At 33.2% G+C, this 21,842-nt stretch overlaps 1 protein-coding gene across 6 annotated transcripts in view; it reads left to right on the forward strand.

The window, feature by feature from the left end:
• PCDH7 (protocadherin 7) overlaps window positions 1–21,842 on the forward strand; it is a 431,933-nt gene that overhangs the window by 265,216 nt on the left and 144,875 nt on the right. Inside the window, exon 3 of one of the 6 annotated variants that reach the window (XM_066387129.1) lies at window positions 14,045–14,071. The exons of the other annotated variants lie outside the window; for them this stretch is intronic. Within the exon in view, the coding sequence (XP_066243226.1) occupies window positions 14,045–14,071 (27 nt within the window). The remainder of the gene's footprint in view (window positions 1–14,044; window positions 14,072–21,842) is intronic. 6 annotated transcript variants of the gene reach the window in all.

Here is a 21,842-nt window from a genome sequence, read left to right on the forward strand (position 1 = left end):
CTAAATAGAAAGACTAACCTTTCCCTCAAGCTTATTTCTGCTAATGAACCAAATTATCTAGGATTGTCAAGAAAAATTAAGCATATTATGATAGTATTTTATAACCTCATTTGGAAAACATAACCAAATAGTCTCCATGGTCTGCCATATTTAATATAAGTAAGCATTCAAAAAATGCTAGAGTACCATCTTTTCTTAATGATATGAAATGGGAGGCTATTTGGAAGGAGATAGAGCTGAGTGAAGAGAAGCAAGCTGGGTGGAGTTAGTAACAATACAGAAGGAGTTCACTGCCTTACATTTTTCTCATGGTTTCTCACTATCCTTTAGCTCAGGTTAAGCACATCAGTTGTATCTGACTGGGAAGAGCCCTCAGAACTAGGGGGCAGCTGGACTACCTTTATCTGGCATGTGACTCATTTGGGAGCTGTCAGCCAGGCTGACTGCTAGCAGAAAGGTTTCAGGGCGCTGACAACCCTAAGAGGTAGAGAGATGAGGACAGACAAAGCAGTGCTTTCCAGATCCATTCTGTGTTTCTCTCTCTCTCTCTCTCTCTCTCTCTCTCTTTCTCTCTCTCTGTTTCTGGGTATATTTGTGTATGTGTGTGGATATGTGTGTGTATTCTCCTACCAGGAACTGGGCAAGGGTTCAGTTTCATTGAACAATGATTGTATCAAGATACTCATGGATTGGCTTATAAAACAGCCATGAAAAAGATTCCCAGAGAGGACATAGCACTCACTCTGGATTGTTCTAGAAATGAGTAATATACATAATATCTTGAAAATTTTTTTATAATTACCAACATAACTACAGGCCCTTGTTTCACTCAGGGAGAATCATTATTATGCAACAATACTTCTACTCATACAAGAAACCCTCGCATTCTCAGTGTTTTTATATATCCTACCGAGACTATGTTCAAATGATCAGCAACAGATATTCCCCAGACATAATTAATATTTATTACTTGTGCCCACTTGTCTTATGTTTTGAAGGTATTTACATTTTATAAATCAAGATGATGTTAGTTTCCCTAATTTTTCTTGTTAAATTTATTTGTTCATTCATTCATTTTTAGTTACTGATCACTTTTTATATTCTGATAGCAGCTAAGAACTGATTCACTCTTCATGTTACAATAATGAAAAATCCATTTGAGCTGAAAGTGCAATTATTTCAATATTTATCAATGTCTATTGTCTTTCACTGTTAAAGTTGTCCCCCACATTCTTTTTTGTGTATTTGAACCAGATAGGAACTTCATTGCTCCCCAGACAGCTTTTGGGTCTCTAGTCAGAGACCCCCTGAAGTATATCCATTATGTCTTTCAATCCTAGCAGCCCTGAGAAATACCGACCTGCTCAGTTTAGCATTTGTCTTACTTTGAAAGAATTTACAATCCTCATAATGTAGTTATTCACAAATGCTATTCTCTCATAATTATGATTCTCTGGTTTAAAAATGCAAATGATTGTCTCCTTGAGCTTTAACATCTAGTTTCCAAAAATGAATCTCTTGAATCAAAGACTGCCTGACCGATGTTGGCACAATAGATAGAGCATTAACCTGGAATGCTGAGGTTCCGGGTTTGAAACCTCAAGGTGTTGGCTTGAGCTTGGGATCAATGACATGAGTCCAAGCTTGCTGGATTGAGCAAGGAGTTCCTTACTTAGCTGGATCCCCTCCCCTGGTCAAGGCACATATGAGAAGCAATCAATGAACAACTAAAGTGACACAACTACAAATCAATGCTTCTCTCATCTCTCTCTCCATCATTCTCTCTCTCTCTCTCTCTCTCTCTCTCTCTAAAAAAAAACAAAGACTGATTCATAACACCTCAATAATATTTTATATCTATTTTCAATATAAAGTGATTTTTTAAAAGCCAGTAAATAAAACTGTATAAGAAAATGTTCGGTTGTCATTAACAATGTCTTATTGCCTACTTCTAATATAATTACTTTCAGAAAGTAAAACAAAAGCCATTGTTAAATAAAATTAAATAGTATGAGATGACTTTTAAAACCAATAAATGAGAATTTTTACATTATTAAAAGTAATCACTAGCTAATCTGGAAACTGTGTAAGTTCTCAACTAAACATTTACCAAGTTTAGTATCACAAGTACTGTAATAGTATTTAAATTCATGTTGTGTTTATTTGTAAATAGCTATTCTTAATGAAAATATATGATTATTTTACTTATCTGGATAAAATTTAAAGACCTCAATCTTCATTAAACACACAAAATTGATAAATAAGCAAGCATTTACAATATATTCCTTTAAAAGCCTTTTATACAACAGATATGAAAAAATCTTAGTAATACTCAGGACAATTTTTTTATTTGCAAATGTTAGAACCAGCATCTAGGTCCTTTGCACTAAGTTCTATTCTCTATGTGACCTTTGTATTTGTCCTAAATCTTCTCAGCCCCCTCCTACTTTTTTTCTGTTCCTTCGCCACTTCCCAGATAATTGGGCCCCTTGCTATCTAAGGAGTGCTCAATTAGTTGTTCAAAGTCAGGCCTAGACCTGCCACATCTTTCAATGGAAGACTTTCTTCTAGAGACAAGATAAGATTTTTCTTTTTTCTTTCCTTCTCTCCTTGGTTTCCATCTTTGAGAGTGGTGGGGTGGTGGTGGATACATTTTAACCAAGTTTGGAATACGGTGATTAATTAAGAAATGCCACCAATTGCAGATTTTTAAACACTATGTTGTTTTCATAAATTATCTACCTGAATTCCACTTCAGGATTCCCATTACTCATTCTGTCTTTTTCTTATTACAGTGAGAGGCATGGAGACTTCACGTAAGCCTGTGATTTTTCTCATGCAGCCCTAATTCTGGGCTTCTCCTCCTCCAGTGCCCCTCAATGTCTCTGGTGGGTCAGGTGTTTTGAATGTGTTAAGAGCTCTAAATAGTGGTCATTTCCCTCTCAAAGACCTGTATTGAACACTTTTAAATAAATATCACTTGGTACTTAAATAATATGCCATAAATACAGACATAGAGTTGCTATTCCTTATTTTCATATAAATCTAAGGTTGATTTATTTTTTCCTTGCATACTCTGATATTTTTGTTGTTGTTTTTCTATATAAGTATTGTTTAAAAGGTCATTATAATGTTCCATTGGAGTAAATATTGTATGTATGACCCAATTTATAGTTAGGGACACTCTTTTAAAAATCTGACTTCATAGGGTCCTGACTTCCTTGTGCTATGTTACATGAGAAAATATCTATTAAATTAATCAGGACCTATTAGTATCCAGAAGAACTTGTTTATAATTCTTGGCTCTACCCTCAAACTGTATGCCTATGGGCAACATATGTTACCTTAGTAAGCCTTTATTTTTTCACCTATAAAGAAAATGATTTTATGTCACTAATTATTTTAGAAATACTGTACTTTTTCCATACTGATATTCCATAAGAATTATTTCAACCTTCATACAATGTTATGTTTCAAAATCATATAGCCCAGAGAGAATATAAATTTAAGCATGTTTTTTAGACAATATTTTTGTACTTTGTACTGAGAAATGTTGAGATTTAGTAAATTTGAACTAAACCATTGAGAAAGTATGGTTTAATTTAAATTTACTTATGCTCAAATCTTTATTTACTGGTAATTATGTGATATCAAACAAATTATTTAGACTTTTTGACCTTTGATTTCATCATTTGCAAAAAACTTTGGAATAGTAATATATTTAAGGTTGCCATGAGGATTAAAAATTACCTATCACAATATCTAATAATTTGACATTTAATAAGTATCTATAGACTTCTTTTTTTTTTTTTTAGAAATACCTGTCATTCAATACAACAATGACTAATTAATTACTACATGTGACTGGTTGTCAAAATTCAAGATACTTTTCGCATTTTGGTAAATAATACTCACTTTTCACTAAAATTAAATAAAAGAATGACAATGAAAAGTCATTATTGAATATAGCTGAAGCAGTAAGTTATGTCCAGATATTAATAAAAATAAATAATTGTATTACTAAGCTAAACCACAAATCATGTTTAATATCTGGAATTTGTCAAATTAAGAACAGTTTTTACAGATAAGAAAAGATTACTGAGTCATCAAAACAACTGAATAGGTCCTGGCTCAGTGGATAGAATGTCAACCTGGTGTATGGACATCCCTGGTTCAATTTCCCATCAAGGCACACAGGAGAAAGGACCATCTGTTTCTTTTCCCCCTCTTATCCCCCTTCTGTCCCTCTTCCCTTTTTACAGCCAGTGGCTCAGTTGATTCACGCATAGCCTTGGGCTCTGAGAACAGCTTGGTTGGTGCAAGCACATGAGCCTCAGGTGCTAAAAATAACTTGGTACTAGAGCATTGGCCCCAGACCGGGTTGTGGGTTAGAACCTAGTTGGGACACATGCTTGAGTCTGCCTCACTATCTCCCTTTCTGTCACCTAAAAAAAATCAACTAAATAAATGATCCCACAGAAAGTTTTTGCCACTACTCAAAATCAAAGCTGACCCTTTGACCAATAATTTGTTTAATCTTTTTGCCTAGTAAGAAGGTGTTCACGATGAGAATAGATATTAAAATGATCAATGTCACAAACTTTAATACTGGTTGACTAACTGAAACATAGATAAAAAGTTGTTTGACTTTTGCAGTATCATCTAATAATATAAGATAAACTGCACACTACACTAGAAACTTCTGTCACTCAAGCAGCACTCGTCTGGCAGACACACAATATGGCAGGCAGTGTCATGTGATGTGGCAGTCCAATCTGTGTTTTGTTCTCATTGACTAATATTGTTACTTTTTTTTTTAACCTAGATATGTTTTGATATTCAATTACATCAAAAAGCCCTTAAAGTTGGGGACTATTTCATCACCTATGTATCTGTCCCAACATCAGGTCACAAGCATGCATGAAATGAATTATTTCCTTTCACACTTGTTGCACTAGATTCTTATGAAAGTGCATTCCATACAGATGGCCTTATCTGTCATGGTCTACCAAGTTTTAACTCACAATCTCTGTCCAATAGTGTTTATTTTTCTATACACTGATATGGCCTTGTAACTCTCATTCGAAGAAAATGTTGGGACCTTGGTATAAAAGAAAATTGTTGCCACCATTATATTAACAGTCTGTCTGAACAATGGTACTTCTAATTCTTTTTGTTTTTGGACTGTTAGATCAACTGTTAATGGTTTTAGAGAATAAGTAGCCTTCTGATATCTTTGTTTGCAGATATAAAAGCTAAAGGTTCTTCTTGCTTTAAGATAATAGAGGATGTTATTTTTACTTTACATATAATGAGTCTCACATAAAATAATGTTAATCAAAAAACATTCAACATGACTATTTGCACTAGAGCTTTCTGGTAACAAAGTATACCTTTTCTTAAGAAACACGCTAGTAGCCCAAAGTTGTAATAATCTGAAACTCACAAGTTCATTATTTTTTATTTTATTTTTTTCTTTTTTCATTTTTCTGAAGCTGGAAACAGGGAGAGACAGTCAGACAGACTCCCGCATGCGCCCAACCGGGATCCACCTGGCACGCCCACCATGGGGCGATGCTCTGCCCACCAGGGGGCGATGCTCTGCCCATCCTGGGAGTCGCCATGTTGCGACCAGAGCCACTCTAGCGCCTGAGGCAGAGGCCACAGAGCCATCCCCAGCGCCCGGGCCATCTTTGCTCCAATGGAGCCTTGGCTGCGGGAGGGGAAGAGAGAGACAGAGAGGAAAGCGCGGCGGAGGGGTGGAGAAGCAAATGGGCGCTTCTCCTGTGTGCCCTGGCCGGGAATTGAACCCGGGTCCTCCGCACGCTAGGCCGACGCTCTACCGCTGAGCCAACCAGCCAGGGCCACAAGTTCATTATTTAAACTGAAATGTTACAACTAACTTAGATTTTATTTTTGATCTGATAAGAGCACATTCAACTACCAGGGACAACATGGGAATTCCTTCCACGTTTCACAGAATTTAGTCTGGGCCACTGATAGTGACAGACATGTAATAAAAGCAAACACAAACATTAAGAATTATTCCTAAATTCAATACCAATATTGTGCTTTCTGCAATGGATTCTTTAAAAAAAAAAAAAGAAAAGAAATACAAGGCTTGTAAAGATAAAATGAATGTGTTATCATACTCAAACAAATAATTCATTCATTGTCATTTGAGAAAAAAACTTAATACTTTAAACTGCTTGTATTTTTATTCTTCAAAATTTTGTACAATTTTTAAACTTAAAAATAATATTAGTTTTGGTTAATTTTGGCTAAATGTAAATTCTATAACAGTATGGATTTACCTATGATTTTGTTTGTTTACAATTGTGAAAGACTAAAAGTAAAATAGAGTTTCAATGGTCAGGACAAATTAACCTTCCCTTGTACCTCATTTTCTTGTTTGTAAATTATTATTAATATTATTGTCAACTATGTAGATCAATAATTTATTTGTTAAGCAGTTTAAAACCATGAGAAAATGTTGTACCATTTGAAGGCTTTATTAATTTTATTGACAGTAGATTATTGTCAGGAAACATATTTCATTTTTGGATGCCTAGATTTATGACAGATTTAGTTACAAGGGAAATGAATTTGATGGATAATACAGGAGGCTTTGAGCTGCATGGAAAAATATTACAGTGTTTCATAATACGACTGTCTCGCATTGAACTATCTGCTGCTTTGCTGCCCAAGGTTGAAGCAAATATTTTATTAGAAATCAAATCACTTTCAGATAATAAAAAGCCCATATTCTGTCACTGAATGAAGAATAAGTTCTTTAAAGATCCTCTTTTAAATTAATAAAATATATCAGTTTATGTATTATAATGCACCAACCAAGAATAATAAAGGACTCAGTTTTCACCCTTCTTCTTAACCCTGCTCCTTTATGTGAAGCCTTCTGCTGCCCGTGTCGATCTGATATGGAAATGCTTTGTACTCTATGTAATGGACATTTTATTCTTTTATAATGGTACTCTTATTCATTTCTTATTTTTGTCCAGCCAAGAGTAGTCGGAATTTGTTGTTTTACACTTTAGACTACCAGACACCTTTATGGGTCAGCTGTGTTCTACTTCTGTTGGAACATGGACTCCATTAGGAGGGAAGTGGAGGGGCAGGGAATAAAAGGAGCGTGTGGGGAGGGAGAAGAGGGAACAGGGATGTGTCCTTCTCTAGTTCTTTTCTCCTTTTCATGTGCATCTTGCCACTGGCGTCTTCACGAGGTTCCTGTAAACTCTCCCATCTACAACATCTCTTCCAGTTTGGCTCCTTTCTCTCCTTCATCTCACTTTTCTTGGCAGGTCTGATTACGCTGTTTCTCTCTCTCTCTCTCTCTCTCTCTTTCTCTCTCTCTTAAGAAACCCTCCACCACTTTCTCACCTTCATGGGATAGAATTATGGTGCCATTCGAAGGAGAAACCAAGATTCAATCTGATCTTCAGGAAAAAGCTATCATCTCCACCCAGACTCATAATATAAGGATCTTTTTTCAAATTTCCTCCTTCTCAAATTAATTAGCAAAGTAACCGTTAACCCTTTGCATGATGGATATGAATTGCTGCATTATCTGTAAATCTCCATCGGGGATGTCAGCATTCCCAGTTTTCCTTTTTCTTTTTTTTTTCCAGCTACTTTACTGACCTCCTTCCCGTTAACTTTCCTCTCTTCTCCTTGTGTCATCTCCTCTACTGTCCTTCACATCTCCAAATTGGAGGGACACTAGAATCTAATTCTGATTTCACCTAGAACATTCCTGAAGAGTTGAGGGGGAATTTAGAATTTTTCTGTATTATTATTGATTTTAGAGGGGTTTTAGATTTGAAGAAAATATTTCAGTGCTTTAAACTTTAAACATTAACTGCAATTAGTATCTCACAGGTATGTGACATTTACTTATTCAGACATCTCTTGCCTTTTGTGAAAATCAAGGGAGTAACTGCAGGGGTCCCCTTTGTCGCTTTACTTTGGTCTCTGAGTTCTTTGACATAAAGTCAAATTGGAGTTACATTGCCCAAATAATTTGAAGTAAATGTTATCTGAGTTACTATTACATGAACAGGCAGTCCCCAGGTTATAAACGTGGTAGGTTTTGTAGGTTTGAAAACGTTTAAGTGTTTATATGCACAGAAAGGTAAAACTAAATACTATGTTAAGACAAACATCTAAGTTCCATTTAATGGGTAAATGTTCCTGTTCTAACTTATATACAAATTCAACTTAAGAACAAATTTACAGAACCGATCTCATTCGTAAGCTGGGGACTTCTTGTGTACACAAATATGTATATACATATATGTATATGTATATGTATGTATTTTAATATTTATTTTCATCTATCTAATCTATAATGTAGTTTCCACTGGAAAAGGAAAAAAAGTAACTTTTATTTTAAAGGAGTTCTGGGTTTCATTAGACAAAGATGAAAATCAATCTCCAAAATAAATAAGAGGGAATAATAATTTGTTTTAAAATCAATGCATGGGTTATGATCCACCTTTCAAATCAGATATGCTATTTATTTAGAAAAGAGCTAATTTAACTTATGCAATGTCAAAAAATCACAGCTTTCAGTGATTATCATTCAAAATCTTCACCTAATTTACATTTTTAAGTAAAAATGAAACAAACTTATCAAGGTTGGTCTTTAAAAAAACTATAAATGAATATTTCATACTCAGAAAAATAGTGTAGTTGTACATTTACATGGTTATAATAGTTTTGTTTTGTTTTGTTTATTAGATTTTATGGCAATCCATATAGGAGAGATTTCTTAACCCCTAAAATGTCAACATATTTTTTTCTAAGTGTATGTGGTCTGCCATAAATCAAGTGGCCACAATCAGTATGCATTTCTTGTAGAATGGAAACATAAGTGACATTTTGAAATATTTTAATTGCATGTTCAGAGTGCTAGTGGATATGCCAAAGTGAGAATAAGATCCTGAAACTAATTAATGTGGTTCCATTTATCAAGAGCGCTAGAGCTGTTATAAATACTAATAATAGCATTGTAACAGTATATTTCCGTTTGTCTATTGATAGTGCTGTCATAGTCCACCACACCACTGAATCAAAGACAGTCTTTGTGTTGATTTAATAAAAAGCATACCACATTGCTCTGTAGTAAACTCATAAGACTGTCTATACTAAGGCTTCTTACACTACTACTGTTCTTATTGTAATATCCATAGTACTGAGACTGACAGTCTTGAAAATAAATTGTTTTTATTATTTACAAAGCTGAAGGATTGAGGGAGTCAGTAAAAACATTTTCTCAGTTTGAGGACATTAATTAATAAAAAATATGTTAAATACAAAAAATAATCACATGACTATACTTTGAGGACGGGACAGATGAGCAAAGGGGAGGGATTGATGTGCAGGGGTTAGTTTTAATATAAAATCTTGTAGTCATAACTGGAGACTACATGGCAAAAGAAAAGTCTTCAAACGTCATTCTTGGATAAAGGCCAGTCTTCATTTCTCACCTTTAAACAGGTGGGAATCTGCTGGAGGAGGGTTCGTCTACCACTGTTATTGTGAGAACAGGCGGAAAGAGCACTGGGTTAGGAATTCTAGATTTGGTCCTGAATTTTCCATTCCTTATTAATTTTTTTTAAATCTAGTTTGATTTCTTAGGTCTTTAGTTTGTTCATGCATTAACATAAAGTATCTGGGCTCACCAACATTATAGATCTTTTCAATTAGCTCTAAAAGGCTGTGATTCTGTAATCATTAATATAAGATGATTGACATCCTAAAAAAAAAAAAAAACACACAAAGTGAGAGCAAAATGTAATGGTTAGAATTATATATCCAGGAGAAAACTGCCTGCCAATACATAATGCCAACAAATCATTTGTGGATTCTTATGAGTCACCTTTAAAGGCAGCCAGTTTACTACTTGCAGTGGCAACGAAATCTCCAGGTCAACTACAATTTTCACGGCAATAAAATGATCCGAGTAGAATGTGGCAAAGATGTGTTGAATCCAAATAAAACACTTAGAGAAAGAAAAGCCAGCCACGATGAATGTAAACCTGTGTGAAGAGAAATTCCGCTCAGACTTGAGATATGCTTGTCATCTCTGGCAAAAGGCTAGACTAGCAGCACCATTAAAGGAAGGACACGTTGATGCATAGTTTTATGTCCTCTTGCATGTAAGCTTCATTTGTCTTTGCTTTGAGCCCTAAGTTCAGCTAATTACTTACTGAATTTATATTTGGATTTCTTTTCAGAAAGCTTTATAGATTATCATCTTTATTATATCAACAAATATTATTCTATATTAGGTTGGTTGTAGAACAGACCTTGAACTTCAGATATTTGAATGTGGTAAAAAATGATAGAACATGGCATAGGGAAGAGGATGCCTTGGATTTTAGTGGTGACCAAGCAACCAATTTACTAGCTTTGTGACCTTGGAAATTTTACTTAGTTTCATCGATATTCTGAATTCTCATTTGAAAAATTAATAAAATTTTTAACCTCCTAAACTGTGTTAAGGTGAGATAAAAAAAATATATGGACATGCAGCATACCATCTATCATAAAGTAGTCTTTCATTAATTCTTAAGTGATTTCACTTCAATTTACTCATCCTCATACTGAAATAATTCCCAGTTCTTCGAATTTGCAAACCTGCAATTTAATCCTGGATTTGCTACAGGATGTGTGACCTTGAGCAAACTATTTTCCTTTCGCCTCTAGTATTCTTATTTGTAAACGGAAGATTTGAAGTATATATTCTTAATTATTTCAGTACCTTGTCATCTAATTTTATTTCTTCTGATTTATTTAGTTTTAAAAGAAGAACAACAACAAAATAGATGTACTACCATTACCCAATCCTGCAACAAATGGCAATACTTTTCTATATAACATTTTAAAATTCAAAAATATATTAATTTTTGTGGCTTTCTCAATGCAAAGCTTAGATCTATGAGAGAATGACCTTGAAAAGCATTCTAATTATCACCTGGAATAGTTAAGACTTGGGATTATGTTTAATTAAGTATTCACATCATGGATTCTTCCTTAAAATGGAAGATTTCCTTCTACTATTAATAATATTGATTCATAGAGATCTAAGTTTTAGTTATTTTGACCTACAGTTGATTTCTCTTTGTCTTCTAAATGGTGGCTACTGATTATATTATTATTCAGATTTCTCTCCTGTCTTTCTAAAGACCATTTTTAGTCTTTTAACAAAATTAAGCTCTTGTATCTCTGAGAATAAAATTATTCTTATTCCCCATGAAGATGGCTTGTAGCTATAAGAGGCTTTCTTAAAATATACAAACATAATATTATCTCCACTTCTGATCATCAAATGATTCACTGTTATATAGATGTTGTTACAAGTCTGCGAAACAAAACCTGTGAGAAATGCATAGGTAATCTTTATTTCACTTGTCCCCTGTCAAAAAAAAATGACTGTAATATAATTATGAAGAAATGGTTGAGCAATGACAAAGGTGATCCTTTACAATTTAATTCTTTAGCTAAAATTTAATATTATTCTAATATAGTCAGGATGCACTTGAATGTATCTTTGTCCTTGGCCATAGAATTCTACAGTACATTGTGATATTTCACACCTACATGGAAATTACCACTTTATAGGCTGTAGATTAGCGAGACTGACCCTTTCCTCGGTCTGTTTCTTTATGATTTTATGATGGAGAAATCTAATCAACATCATTCTTCTACCATATTCCAAAACCTTTCTTTTCTAACTCACAAGGAAAAGCAAAGATAAGTAAATAAATAAATAGCAACAGACACAAGATTTAGTACAAGAATAAGAATTCTTTCATTAATAAATTAATGTAATATTCATCATTTTGCCCATTTACCTTATCTAAATGTCATGTAATTAACCTATAGATCATTTAAGAATTTGAAGAAAGTGATCAACTGATATTTGTTTTCTATAAAGGCACCTAGTTAATTTCTCTAAAGTTTTTAAATATAGATGTCAAATTAGCTTCTTAAACCTCATTTAATAGCTATAAAAGATGGTAAATATTATTTATAGCATATCTTGGAAATTTTGCCATTAGTAGTTCTCAAATTATTTTATATAGTTTTAAATCACGAGAAGGACCCTTAAAATAGTATTTTCTTTCCTTTTTAGATATGCATATAAGATTAAAAGATAAAATACATTTGAATATATTTAATATAATTTTCTTAGAAATACCTCAAAGCATGGTAATACCACAGAAATATGTTTTAGTTTAGAAATTTGTTAGAAATGAAGTTACAAAACGAAATAACAGTGCACAGTTATATCTGCTGACCTAGGAAATACTTCTCCTATTAGGCAATTTAGGAATGTATATCAGGGGGAAAAGAACATAATGCCCTCTTGGCGTATTAAGTGGTATTTAAGTTTTAGGGAGAGTGTTATATTACAAATGGTATTCATTCATTAGGTCACTGTTAGAGTGAGACTGAGCTAAGACTGGAATGCAAATTATCATAAAGCCTAGTTTGGCTTGTATAAAAACATGCCAACTCATAGAAAACACATAGACATGGGTTGCATAAAAACACCCATTCACAAAAATTGTGTTCTCTCAATTTGATCTTATGAATCACTTCATTAAAAAGAAATATTAAAACATTAGCCATTGTGAAAAGCAGATGGAAACTTCATGGTAATACCATCTGATAAAAAAAATGAGGAAATATCTTTTTAGAAAACATATTGTTTTGGCCTGTTTATCAGTGCATGGCCACAGTATATAAAATGTATTACATTTACCTACATGGTAAAAACCAAGAATAATTAGATTTGAGGTGTTTAAATATGCCAGATAGATGATAGATAGATAGATAGATAGATAGATAGATAGATAGATAGATAGATAGATTTATCACCTACATACTCTGAATTATAAGCAATTGTAAACACTATAGTATGAAATAAATTTAAACAGAATTCTCAGAAATATGAGAAACCCAACATTTTCCATATGCACTGTCATATTCCATTCTTTTTCTAATATTCATATTTCATTAGCATTTAGTGCACAGGCCTTGGGATTTTAAAAAATATATAAGTATATTCAATTTTGATATCTGTGAACTGTTTATCATTTAATTTGCCATCAAGGCCTACTTGGTTTTGTGTAAGACACTAAATGAATCTAAATCCCACCTCTTTAACTTTTGATATGCAAATATTTTTACTCTGATGTTGTAGCAATACAAATTGAAGTTTGCAACATGAACTGCTAATGTTAATTTGATTACCTCTGTGTTATTGTTGAATGCTACAAAAATAGCAGAGATGTTTAAACAAATGAAACTGGGAATGGAAGAACTCTTTCTCTGCAGGCCCTCTGCAATGATGGTAGTATTAATGCATGTACATGGATGCTTGATGGTTCTCAAAGAGCAATGGATGGGATTTTTAAACCAAATATTTTGGAATATTTAGAAAACCTGACACTTTGACTTTTAAAAAATTTTAGTTCATCAGAAAGTCCTCATTTTACCTTTGACTAGCTCAGAGAGTACAAACCTATTGAAAATATTTATTGCAGATCGTAAATCATGATTTATTTTCAGTAGTAAAGATGTTTATCTACTATATAGACAAGGTGCCTGAATTGTGAATTCAGTACTTTTTTGGATGGAAGTGAATCAGGCTTTTAAAAAAAACTATGAACTGGGTTTTAAAAGAAAAATTATAAATTGATTTATTTGATAGATCTGAGGAGATTTCTAATAACTTATAGCAGAAAGGATGATGTATGTATCTGGTTGCAACTTGGGAAAACAATTTTCTCTCTCTTTTTAAAATAGTAACTGAAAAAGGTATCTCACCAACTTGAAAATATATATATATATGCTATATCAGTAGGCTATTCCACTTGTGGAACAGCAGTGATACCTGCCACCTGTAGTGTGCCTGCAGCGTGCATGTTGCTTGTCTACCCGTGAAATGTCTGTGTAGTGTCTGTCTGTAATTTGATTATGCCTGAAAGTCTTTATGCTCATTAACCTTTTACAGGTGCTGCACCATTCCAAGGAACCACAGGTACTAAGAGAATGTGCACTACTAATAAAAGCAAAGCACAGCACACTCGGGAGCTCCAAGCTCTTCTCAGGCCCACTCTAGGCCCTGGTTTAGAGATTACTGAATGAATTAAAGTTTTTGTGACCAAGCTAAAGAAGTAAAACAGAGAAGTGGCTAAGTCTTGAATAAGCAACATGTTGTGTATTCCCAACATATTATTGACCATTTGACCACCAGCAACAAAAAAATTGATGTAAAGAGAGAGAGAGAGAGAGAGAGAGAGAGAGAGAGAGAGAGAGAAATTGAGTGCTATTCCTCAAGATGTGACTAGAAAAAGGTTTTAGAATGTAGGAATCTAATATTGATTTTTAAAGAGTTTCCAAAGAATGTATGTAGTATATGAAAATATAATGTAGAGATGAACTATTTAGAAATGTAATGCAGAGATTAAATATTGATGAATATAGAATAATAGGCTAATGGATCATAAACAAAATTAATTATATTCAGGTTAAACATTGAATTCTGTTGGGTTAATTCTTTTTATAATTATAATAGATTTTTTTATGTAGTTAGTCAAAGAATATCAAATTTTCAGTTTTATTCTACATTTTTGGAAATTTATAATTTGCATATATAAGGAGTGATGACCTTGAATAAGTGAGGAAATTTTTATATACATGTATATATGTTTATATATGTATATGTATGGTGGGGCAAAAGTAGATTTACAGTTTGTAAGGAAAACAGTACAGTAATAAATAAATAATACAAGAAAAACTCTGTTTTGCATAGTCACTGCTGTAAATCTACTTTTGCCCATCCATAAATATATATATATATATTTTTTCAACATGATAACTGTAATAGCAGAGAATTTTCTTCCAGAATTCTATGGTGGTACCATAACTCTTTTGTCATAAAATTCTTAACCTGTATATATAGAAAAAAAAAAAAAAAAGAAAAAAATTCACTCACAAAAAAATACTAATTTCCTTTCTTGAAATAACCACAAATATTTCTACCAATGTGTTCTTTTATATACAATAAAACATTTTAAAATAATTTAAATCAATCTACTTTGATATTAAATAGACTTGAGGAAATCACTGATAAAATCCAACAACCGTATTAGAGTTGGTGAGTTATTGTGATTATGTAAATCATTAGTGCTATTAAAAATAATGATGCTGCTGATACTAGTCTTTATCACTGAAACCATTTTCAAGGGCTGAAAATGTGGCAAAGCACAACATGAGCGCACACTGCTTACTGGGTTCACAATCTAAACTACCATCTTGCTCTTCCTCTCATTTTAAAAATGCAAATCATTTTATAAGTCAATCATGAAAATTGTTACATATAATAATCCCACATCCTTTTTTTATACTGGGTATAAAATAATTCTCTAATATTCTTTACATATATAGTGAAGAAAATTGGGGTTGGTTGAAGTAAGGAAAGAAGGCTCTTATTTTTCTCACTTTTAAAAAGAAAGTTTTGTAGATGTAAATTTTCATTGCTTTGCTCATCTCGTCATTTCTTTCTCACCTTACACTATTTCTATCAATTCAAATGTCATGGTTTAAAAAAAAAACTCTGTTTTAAAACTCTTCTTCTTCCAGTGTAATCTGGAAGTACTCAAGTCACCACTGAAATGTGTCTTAAAATGATTTCTCCTGAAATATGCCATTGGCTGCTACTAAGAGAAAACTGAGCCCTGCTCTGCACCCTCACGTCCTAAGTCAGTCCCTGTTTTGCCAGCCTTCATCCTCATTTAAAAAGACAACTTGTTTATTGAACCCTGTTAAACATAATGAGAAAATGGCAAAGAGTTTATCTTCTTCCAGAGTGGGTACTGCACAGAGGCTGAACAAGGGGGAGAGAGTTAGGGTAAACTATCCTCAATGAAAGCATGACTTAGTCCTTAGTTCCATTTGGATCACTACTCGTATGACCACACAACTGACTTTTTAAAAATTTTATTCCATCTTAATTTAAATTTAAACAGCCACATTTGGCTAGTGGTTATCATAATGGACAGTACTGATTTAGACATTCATGTTCTCATTTAACTTGAACAGGCAGATTAAATGGTTTCAATGTAGCCTTTGAAATAGACCCCAAAAGAAGAAAACTGGCCATTATACTTTTGGAGAGTCAGTGTTCCTTTTGTTAATTTCAGATGTTTTTTCTTGGTTGCTGTGTTTTTAACCTCCTTCTTCATTGCATCTAATTAAAATATATCCTACAAATTAGAATTATAGACATATATACTTATGTATGGGTATATGCATATATAATTTTTCTTCACTAGTGGGATTTCAATAAATATATTAAAATATCAATAAATGTATATAAAAATATTTTGTGTGCTATTAGCCATAGAGCTTTTCCTAACATTTATCTGATATTATGGTTAAAGATATGGCTTTCGAGTCACTGTGACATGGGGTCAAGTTCTAAACCTTTGACCAGCTCAGTGACTTTAGGAAAATAAATAAGCTTCTCAAGTTCTAAATTTTTTCCTTAGCACATGGAGATGATAATATTTCATACATTGTTAGGATTGTGGTGAAAATTAAGGGAGCTGGTAATTTAAGGCCTGGAGCTTTGTGCTTTCTTCATAGTGCTTGTTAAATAACTGTTAGCATATCAACCAGTCTCATTCTTAATGTTGCATAAGGGGTCAGATAAGTACTACATGTTCCCAAAAGGAACATTTTTTTTTTCTTTTAAGTGGTTAACAATGGATAATTCCCAGCCTCATTGAATATAAATAGTGCCAGTGGGTTTTAGCACTTCCTCCTCCACTGGCCTAACAAATATAGAGGGTGATCTTACAGGTGCCTCAGCGCAACAATTTTACAATGTTTGGGAGAAATAACACTATTTTCAAGTATTTAAAGAATTATACCAAGGAAGGGACAATCTATTTTTAAGTTTTACTTTTAATAGTAAAATTGTCAAGCCATGTACCTACTGGCTTTCAGCTGGGGCTAATTACTTTATTATAACCAAATTTAGGGTATGGTCCTTGTAATTTAGGAAGCCTTCACCTATAATCTTACAAATCACAAGGTCAGTTGAAGGAGAGAAAGATGACATCACCAACTGAATAAAGAAAAAAATGACTAATGCTAAACTATGTATAAATTCTTCATTTCTAGCCCAGCAACTTCTAACATTAATGTCAATGCCCAATGAGGAAAATTGTCTAACTCCTTTTTGATAAACAATCCTCCCACATCTTACTAACTTCTTAGGTTGCAATAAAAAATTGTGGAAGGATTATTGATGCCCATAATCTTCTACCATCACATGCCGTTTTGTAAAATGTCTGCTTAAAATCTCATTAAGAATTAACTATACATTTTGCCTCTGTATCAATTAACTCCAATTATAAGAATTTGAAAGCTGCAGACTGTAGCCAGTCATAGGGAAGGTGGCATCGAAGTCCCGCATTATACCTGCCAAACCCCAGCAGTTTCAGCTCTGTGTCTGAAGTCACCGTGACCCGTGACTGCTTTGTGGCATCTGTGTTGAGGATAGGAATAAGCAGCCATTTATAAGTAGACGAAAAAAAGAAAATTCATTTTATTTTAGTTTGCTTTGTACGACAGAAATTTGGTTTCTAACTTTTAAGTGTAAAAGTAGAGTATGTATATATATAGAAATTCAAATTGGGAAAAGTCGCTGATAAAAAGCAAACCTGTATGAAACTCAAAGATCAGCTTTCTGACATGCACAGCTAAATGCGTGAAAGATAAGTAAAAGCCACATCTTTCCGCTTAGTTGAAAATAATTCGTATGTTAAGATGGTTTTGCTACCATTTAAATTTCTGTGCTTATGTGTGGACGATTTGTACTACGTCCTGGTGAAAGTCAAAACAAAAGCACTTTGTAAATCTATAAATAAATCACAATCTTTTTTAAAAACAAATTAAAGTTATAGTTTAAATCATATGAATATATTCAAAGCCATCGCTAAAATTAGTTTCAGAAAGCTAGAAGATCTCTGTACGTGGATTTGCGGTGTTGAATACAGCAGCTGCCCACCAATTACAGCAAATGAGCCATTTACATGTGGCTAGAGCAAACTGAGATAAGCTATAAGAATAACATTGACAGATTTCGAAGACTTAGCACAAATAAAAATAATGTAAAATATCTCTTTTTTAAGTTTTTGTTTTTTTAATTTTATTCATTTCAGAGATGAGAAAGGGAGAGAAGAGAGAGAGAGAGAGGAGGGGGAGGAGCAGAAAGCATCAACTTCCATATATGCTTTGACCAGGCAAGCCCAGGGTTTCGAACCTGTGACCTCAACGTTCCAGGTCAATATCAGACTATGTAAAATACATCTTTAATAATGTCATAGTGATGACATTGATTACTATTTTGGATATATTGGGTTGAATAAAACACATTATGAGAATTAGTCTTCTTTATTTTTAAAAACATGGCTACAAGGACATTTTAAATTAATCATGTGGCTCTTCTGTGAGATTGGCATTATGTTTCTTTTTTTTTTTATACTTTTTTTAATTTATTTATTCATTTTTAGAGAGGAGAGAGAGAGGGAGAGAGAGAGACAGAGAGAAAGAAGGGGGGAGGAGCTGGAAGCATCAACTCCCATATGTGCCTTGACCAGGCAAGCCCAGGGTTTCGAACCGGCGACCTCAGCATTTCCAGGTCAACGCTTTATCCACTGCGCCACCACAGGTCAGGCTGCATTATGTTTCTATCGGTTGTCATTGATCCAGATGGTGTTTATGTTTAAGAACAAAAAAAAAAAATGAGGCAAATGTATGTGTGTGTATGTTTATTTCTTATTTCTGTTTTCGTGAATTATACCAGTAACTTAGTGGATGAAAACAACCTAAATATATTATTTTACAGTTCTGCAGGTTAGAGGTCCAAAGTGGATATCAATAGGCTAAAATCAAGGTATTAGCAAGTTTTCATTCCTTTTGGAGGCTCTAACATAGAATCCTTTTTCTTACCTTTCCCAGATTCTAGAGACCTACCTCCCACATTCTCTCACTAGGGGCCCATTCCTCCATCTTCAAAGCAACAGGCTTCTAAGGTTGTCATCTCTCCCATCCTCTCTGCCTCTTTATTCTGCTTCTAAGGACCATATGAATACTTTGGGACTATATGGATAATCTAGGATAATCTTCAAAAAAAAAATACACATGCTCAGTGTATACATCGTCCCATAGCAAAGTCAACTCTGTCACCTTAATCCTTCCTTGGCAAGTAGTCGAAGGTATTCATTCACAGGTTCTCAGGATTAGGTCATAGACATCTTTGGGCATCCACAATTCTGCCTAGCACAATGTGAATATATATACTTATATTTAATGAGATTTAATAATAAATAAAAATCTATTTATCATCTATCTTTGTCTTCTCTGTATTATGATAAAAATTTAGTGCTTTTTTTTTAGACCCTTTTTTCCCCCTTCTGTACTAATTATTTTAATCATTTATTTAAAGTCTCCTGAAAACTTCAGAGAATTTTTGATTTATCCAAATAATCATGGCAAAGGTCGGTATGATAACCCAGAAAAACTAAGTTGTTCATTTTAATTTGGTTGGTCTAATTAGGGGAGAAAAAACTCTCAGCATTTGAAATTGTTTGCTATTCTTCTCAGGTAAATTAATTACAGACAGAGTAGCCATTTGAGAGGAAAACAACTATGATTGTCAGCGGGAGAGCACGTTTTGTAGCATAGAGAGAATGAGTAGAACTTGCATGAAGAAGCTTTGAAACAAAACCAAATAAAGGAAAGAGGAAAAGTCCTTCTCTGTCTCTCCAAGGGATTTTGTTATTTTAGGACACCTACTCAGATCTTTTGAGATTATCTTGGGGCATGCTACTGTTAATTGAAAAGTGGGTGTCTCAAGGAACTGTAGAAACTTAGGAAACATTTGGTAACAACATTCACCTGGTCAGATACTGTAGAAATTTATTCAGTCTTATTTTTAAAGTACAGTGAGAACTCCATAGCAGGTTTCCCATCCAAGGATTCAACCAATGGCAGTTAGAAAATATGTTTTGAAAATGTTACACTGCTGCTGACATGTAAGATATCCTTGAGCCTAGGATGGTTGCATCTATAGCACTAAACATTGTATAAACATTTTTCCTCTTCATTATTCTCGAAACAATATAGTTTAACAACTATTTACATAGCAATATATAGGTACTATGAGTAATCTAGAGATCAGTTAAATTATATCAGAAGGTATGCATAGGTTATGTGAAAATATGGCACAATTTTATATAAGAGATTGGAGAATCTGAGGAATTTAGGTTAGAGTCTTGAAATTAATTCCCTGAGGATATGGAAACTAGCTATATAGTGGATTAAACACAATTTTCACCATTGCTTTTATAATATTGTATGATAATGAAGCTTAGGTATCAGATAATTGATGAGAGTAGAGCTTGGGAATCAGAATTTGGTCCTCGTAGTTTTACACAAAGTGACTCAAAGAACTTTCCGAAGGTAATCATCCATGGCTTAAATTAAACCTACTTTTTACAGGGGTCATACTCTGAATTGCAATACTTAAATTATTTTCTTTTTTTACTGTAACGAAAATGGTTTAACTAGACTTAGAAAGGTGTTAATTTACCCTATTAGACTAAGATAAAGTAACTATTCAATACTAATTGTCACAGAGGTATAACAGTAAAACCAGTGGACCCTAAATACAGTGATTTAAACACAGGCTGAGTGTTTCTTCTTTTTCTTTTTTTTTATTATTTTATTATTCTTTTTTTTTTCTTTTTATTATACCAGTGCAATTGAAGGAACTTTATTTCTGAAAGCTTTGCATTATTACCATCTAGGTAATTTTTAGGAACATGTACTAGCTAAAGATAGATATAATAAAATTAAATGATTGAGGAAACCTAAATAAATTGCTTTTATAATTTTGTAACTCACATATAATTCTCTCTTTATCTTATAGTTATTTTTTTAAAAAGTATATAAGTAGTATTCATAAGTTGTTATATGCAAAAAAAAAAAAAAGATTTTATTGTAACTTTTAGTCCACAATAGTTTCAATCCCAGGATGGATGTTAGATTTTTAAAATGCATTTAGTATAAGAGGTCTCTTGTAATAAATTTAAAGTTTAGACTATGTCTGCATGTTTTAAGTGTGGGTGGTTGTAAATTTTAAATGTTCATACATTGGGGAAAATCCTTAAAACTGAGGGTGAAGTCAGGGCAAATCTTGAGCCACTAATTAAGATGAACTCAGTATATATTTAAAGGCAGTGACTTAAGTTCCACAAAAATAACTGTATTGATTTAGACATTTGTATCTCAGAGACACATGCCTACACAAGTTGTTTTGCTAAACTCCTGCAGATAACATTGAACTCTTTCTTCAGTACAGATCGGCATTAACATAGTGTGTTGGAGGTGATAATATATGCAATCAAGACATTTTCAAAGAACACTTAATACAGGGAAGTCAGCAGGCCAAAACAAATGATCTGTTTTTCCTCTTTATTTTTATTAGGATATAAGAGCCAGAAAAAAATAATCATAAAGTACCTGAAGATAGTTAATTTTTTTCAATGAAAAAATAAGCAAATAAAAAAAAACTCCCTAAAAGGACCAAATGTGATATTGAATAACATAATGAGAAATTTAATATAGCTAGTACTAAGCACAATAGGAGATCCGACTATGGATTTATTAACTTTGCCAGGGGAAACCTAGTCATATTTCAAGAAAGACCACGACCTTCTGAATAAACTTTAAAAGTT

The sequence above is a fragment of the Saccopteryx leptura genome, chromosome 5 (genome assembly GCF_036850995.1).
Source record: "Saccopteryx leptura isolate mSacLep1 chromosome 5, mSacLep1_pri_phased_curated, whole genome shotgun sequence".
In the NCBI taxonomy this organism is placed as follows: domain Eukaryota; kingdom Metazoa; phylum Chordata; class Mammalia; order Chiroptera; family Emballonuridae; genus Saccopteryx; species Saccopteryx leptura.